General features: G+C 42.4%; 1 protein-coding gene across 2 annotated transcripts in view; it reads right to left on the minus strand.

The window, feature by feature from the left end:
* Positions 1 to 5,772, minus strand: part of robo3 (roundabout, axon guidance receptor, homolog 3 (Drosophila)) — an 82,021-nt gene extending 76,249 nt beyond the window's left edge. For both annotated transcript variants that reach the window (XM_076751428.1, XM_076751427.1), the window contains exon 1: positions 5,205 to 5,772. In XM_076751428.1, the coding sequence (XP_076607543.1) occupies positions 5,205 to 5,268 (64 nt within the window). In that variant the 5' untranslated portion in view covers positions 5,269 to 5,772. The remainder of the gene's footprint in view (positions 1 to 5,204) is intronic.
* Between the last annotated feature and the right edge of the window lie 297 nt (positions 5,773 to 6,069).

Here is a 6,069-nt window from a genome sequence, read left to right on the forward strand (position 1 = left end):
GTAGCTCTACAACCCATTTTTAATGTTTTGTAAGACAGTATGACTTATGGATCACATTTATACTATATAACTGAACCTGTGTGGAAAGCCAACTGGTAACACACATGGGACTTCCTGCATGGAATCTTAATGTTTAATCACTGTGATGAATTATAGACTTCACAACCCTCTGTCGGTGTATTTTAGGTCTATTCAGGTGAAATGCTTTGCCATTATACTTCTTAAAGTTGTAAATTATATGCACAAAATCCTAAATAAATCCCAATGTAAACCAAAGATATGACTTAATATAAAGTAAAGAGTGTAGGTAAGCTCCTCTATGTGATATTATCTGTATCATGACACACATGTGAGCACACACACAAACACAAACATTATTCCAGTACATTTACACCGCAGCTCTCTCTTACACACACAAAAGAAGGTCTGTTTGAAAGCACAGACAACATTACAGATGCGGCACATGTTTGCAGGCAAAGAGGATGCTGGGACGGAAGGTGCCTCTCTGGAGATGAAGTTGGCAGATTGTTGCAGTGTGTGATGGGGACATTACGACAAGCTATGAATTTGTGCATGTCAATCTTTTTTCAATCACTTTAATCCTTCATCAGTGATAGCAAGGACAAATTCCCCACTTCGAGAACAAAGTGATTATAATCTTGATACTGTGCATAGATCTCAAAACAACACCTATTCTAGCTGCATTGTCTAATTAGTAGCTGTATTGTCCCACACTGTTGTTGTGACTGTCACTGGCCAATGTTTCCCTGTGCTCCATGACTGAGACTTCTGTGGTTCGCATCACTCCACGTCTATTTAAGTATTATGACCAGCAATGGAGAGGTCAGCCATCCCAAAACCACTGGAACTAATGTTGGGGGCCATCCATCTGTCTACAGCCTGAGGTGGAGAGCTCAGGCAGTATTGTGCTGGGCCCCTGAGGCAGTCGCACTTGAGACCTATAAGGAGAGGGGATAGCTGACTTATCCTGTCACCACCCGCCGCTAAATAGAGTTCCTGCTCTGTTTAGTCCCTTTTCTTTGATGACGATGGAGAAGTCTCTGGTGCCCCATTGTGACTGTGTTTATTTTGGCCCTCTGTGGTAGGAATGTGTAGGGTGTATTGAGCATTACTATTAAGAGAGGGATTGCAACCCTTGGTTTGCAGATGGAGTTGTATGTTGTGGAAACATTTGGGAAGTGACAGGGCATGTTTTTTTTTGTTTTTTTGTTTTTTTACAGTCAAATGCACAACTAACTTTTTAATAATGCATCACAAGACATCGTCAAACTGTTGTGTAATGAATATTTAGGTCGGTGAAATTCTATTATCATGAGTGACTGCTCAGTTTTAAGCACACAGAAATTCAGCTCAAGTTTTTCATTACTTATATTTAAATTTAGCAAATTAGGAGCTGTGAAAAAAAAAGCCAGAAACAGGCAACTAAGCTTCAAACAGCAATTTCAGTACGATTAATGGTGTCTATTCTGTGGTGACAGGAAGAGGAAGTTTAGTTCCTGGGCCAGCCTTTTGAGTGTTGCTTTTCAGTCAGTGTAAATTAGGATTCACTTGTACCTTAATGATTTTCGGGAAATATAGCTCATTTCAGTGCATCATACCAAAGCCTGGTGAGCTATTGACAGCCCAATTGATCTATAAAGAACAGATGGGTGGGCAGGTGGGGTTGGGGGAAGGTACACTCAGTTGGTGAGCACGTGTTTGTTGTCAAAAATGACTACAAAGCTTTCGCTGTCTCCTTTTTTTTCCTCGACAGATAAAAGCAGACATGTTGTCAATATGACAATAGCAACAGCCTGAGCTACTGGATACTGCCTTGCTGTGCTGCTAGATGTCACTAACAATGGCAAACAAGCCACATGCTTGTACGCTAAGAAACGAGATCTGGGTTAAAGCTGCAGTAGGTAAGATCGAGAAGACAGCAGACTTAGCCTGAAAATTTTAACCAACACCAGTTCCACATCACTCCCCCTCCCTCTCCGCTGAACTCTGCAGCGTCTGCGCGGCTCCCGTGACAACCAGTAACGTTAGCCTTAGCATCGGAAACAAGCTAACTCTGCCCAGCCACTACATCACAATCGCTAACATACCGTACACGCTGAAGAGTGTTACTGTAACAATCACCATATTAGCTTTATGGTTATTTGTTGTCTTAGCCGTATATGCTGTTGTTGGCAGTGGCGGTATGGGCAATTTCTCCTTTGCGGGTGACTGGGTGGTGTTGACTCCACCATAGCTTTCACTAGCCTCCTGACGCCGCTCAAAGAGCTGTTTGACTGAGTGGCAGCCGACAGCATGAGTGGAGGGAGGGTGCGGTTCGCAGCATGTGTGACTAATGATTGACAGATGTCAGACACGCCTTCAGACACTCCTCTGGCTCTGATTGGTTGTTTTGTGTCGGGCACAGTGGATTCTAGCAAACTGCATTAGGAGCAGTAGGTGGGACCAATGGAGCTCTTTTTTTTTTTTTTTTACAGATTACATGTTTCATGTACTGCTGTCTGGGCATAGGGACAGTTTTAGCAAAAATGACAAAAAATTACTTTCATACAAGTTACCTACTGCAGCTTTAACCCTTCATCATGACTGGGAAATCACAGTGAGCATTTTTTTTTCACTTATTTGTGGCATAGACAAAAGAATTAAATGCTTAATTGAGGAAAATGACAGACAAATTAATCTATAATCAAATTAATCATTAGATGCAGCCCTATTCCACAAAACTTCAACAATTTTATAAGACCTACTTTCTTCCAAAGACATAGGCCCCATTAAACCTGCTAGCAGTGTAGTCTGTTCATTATTCTGAGTAACAGGGACATTGTTTCTGGAAAGGAATCCTGCTGTGGATTTTTTTTTTTTTTTTATGTAATTCATAGCTGGATACCATTGTGATTTATAGAGAAACTCTTTTTCTTTGTAATTTGGGTGAATTGACCCTTTAACTGGTTGATAATTGCTTGTAAGGATAAAACAGTCTGATTTATGAATCCAACATTTCAAGAGACCAAACTGGAATGTCACAAATCCAATCCCGCAAGCAGCTATAACAAACCGTCCAACTGTCCTTGACCAATCCATTAAAGCCCTCTCAACCTCCACTGTAAGTCACTGACAATAAGAGTGTGTCTTAAACACCTCATGTGAAATCGCACAACTGCCAGAAACTGAGGAAAGGACTTTGAACAATGAGACATCTTGACAATTGTGCTATTATCACACACACACACACACACACACACACACACACACACATTTCCCTCTCTGAAGGAAAAAGAGATGTACGCTCAGACTGTCTTTACAGTGTGGGTATCAAGGTTTGCCATGGGCTATTTGATCTGGTTACTGGTCTGTTTGGGGACATTCACAAGACAACAAGGCAGCAGTTTTCAAGTCTTGCCTTCCGATCACTTCAATAAGAGCAGGACAAACACATGGCCCGTTGACGGTCGTTGGAGAGAGCTGCTGGAGACCCACAGTGTTGACTGATGGTGACAGAGATGACTGACAATAACAGTGCAGAGTCCAGTGTCACCTTACTGGCCAAACAGTCTGAGGGCCAGACTCCTGAAATGTGACTCTGACTCCACATGGAGGGGCCCTTCAGATATGAAAAGGAAAAGGGAGACAGGCAGCCCGGATGATTCTTAAGTTCTTCTCATCATATCCTACTCTCCCTTTAATCTAAGTAGCTCTGGAGAGTAGTGTCAATATGTGACACAAGTGTGTATTTAAATGTAAATTTTCACAAACAGAAAAAGTCTCATGGCTAAAAACAGTACAGGCTTTTTCTTTAAAGTCACTGTGTGTTTTCCTAAGTGAAAAGAAGTCGCTTTAATCCAGCCTTTGTAGTCCCAGAGGAGCATCTGGAGTCACTGAAGGAGCACTTTCACAGATGCTGAGTTCATATGCTCGAGGTTCATAGCCAATGTTTACAGCCTTGTAAAAGGGAGCCTCAGCAGTAGGTCTGGGCCCAAAGACACCACGCTGTCACAAACGATAACATCCCACTTGTGTTGAAAAAAATTGCTTTTGCACATCACAGTCGGGGGTGTTTCTGTGTAGAACACAAAGACATAGGTATGTTGACAAAAAGCCTGTAGCCCACTGGTAGCAATTTACCAGTTATACATCTGTGACTGATGGAGGATCTGTGGATCCAGCGCCCAGTCTCAATTAGGCATGTTTTCATCATCCTTGAGGTGACTCATACAAGTCAGAGTTATTCTCTGGCTGAGAGTGTCTGTCGTGGCAGCTTTCTCTCCATATAGTTGTGTGTGAGAGGAACTAAAATCAAAGGCACTGTATGCATGTCTGTCATTAAAAAAGCAATTAAACAACGAGGCTAGAGGAGGCTAAACTCAAGGAAACTAAGCTTTGTACTACGGAATACATCAGGCTACTATCTGTCCACTCAGTGCAGCTATGGAACCCCTCATCTACGTAATACAAGAGTGCAATTAGATGGAAATAGAAACAGTTCTTCTATTTCAGATGGAAATGGAAGAACAGTTTAACATTTAACATGCAGCATCTGGTGAAGGCTTTTATCCAAAATGCATTACAGTATAACGGAATCATACATTTTTTAGCACTGTTGTCCACAGGAGAAAAACAAACTCCCAGCCCTGACATGCTCACTTACAGAACACTGCAGCAAACAAAAACTGACTGTATCATGCTGATTCTGTTTCACTGCATTGTGCCGAGGATAAATCTTCGCCTAATGGGCCTAATAATAGAGATAAATGAGCAGGCTAGAATCACAACAAAGTCAGATTTCTGTGGGGAGCAGATGCTGGTGTGAATCCAAGGTCCCTTGGGCAAGACACGCTGCAAAGCTGCATATGGGCTTCTCTTATGTCTGCTGGTTTAAGTGGCCTTTTAAATGACATCATCCTGAAGGATTATTCACTTTTGCACAAATATTGACATATATGCTCGAGTTTCTACATTTGTTTCATGTCATGGGTCCAGAAATTGATACATGGAAAGGACATGAACAGAAACTTTGCATGTGTAAGATTACCGATGAAATTAATTTCTTCTCATTTATCTGTGGGGCTCCCTGAAGAGCATTGAGGAGTCAGTGAGACCTGGTTTGGGAGCCAGCGATAAGAAGCATATAGAGCCCATCTGTGCAAACACAGCCCAAAACAATCAGCCGCAAACCACTTTCAACTTACCATATGCCAAAGTTCTGAGCGCAAATAAAATCAATAGAGGAATCAAAGTGTGGCGGTACTCCATTATACACTCAGGTGTTTCATATGTGGATGAGGTTGGTCACAGTTTGTGAGACAGGCTGTCCAGCAGCAGTGATATATCCAAACAGGCGTGCAAATGATTTCCAGTCTATGGGATGAAATCTCCGCAAAGAGCATCAAACTCCACAGGCCGCATTTCAGCGGCCGTAGACTAAAACCACAAGCTCAAACATCGCACACAGTAACTTTTTCGCCGGCTCCAAAAGTCTGCGTCTAATCCCGCGGATGGTGCGTGAAAAGCAAGCCGCAGGTGATGAGAGAAGAGGCAACTGTGAGTGGCAGGCAGCGCCCGGTCACTCAGTCCCGTTTTCACATACAGGAGAAAGTCAGAACGGCTACATCTGAGAATGAATGAGTCCCAAAGTACACGAAGTAATGGTGCTGAGAGGGAAACTCCACTTAGTTAAACACAGAGCTTCATTTCTTCTTTTCGTAGTTTCTGTTCGTGCTCCCCTCCACTGCTCCGCTACTAGGAATGAATTACTACAGCCTCACCACAGAACAACACGGTCCCGGAGCCAAAACACACGGCTGTAAAGCAGCCACACTGGAATACATATTTTCCGGTCTCCTTTTCAAAATAAAACTATGACTTCCAAAAGGGTTGCCCACTTGTGAATGATTTTGTGTCAACATAAATTAATAAGTAGAGGGTGAACTACGGTAAATGAAAACACAGTTGTGTAATTTCTCAGTCAATTACTATCATTGTACTTTACAATCTCATAACAGACAGTTTATGGCTGAGCCCAGTGCTGACATGGACCTGGTTCATGTAGTAAAA

Source organism: Chaetodon auriga, chromosome 15 (genome assembly GCF_051107435.1).
Source record: "Chaetodon auriga isolate fChaAug3 chromosome 15, fChaAug3.hap1, whole genome shotgun sequence".
Classification (NCBI taxonomy): Eukaryota; Metazoa; Chordata; class Actinopteri; order Chaetodontiformes; family Chaetodontidae; genus Chaetodon; species Chaetodon auriga.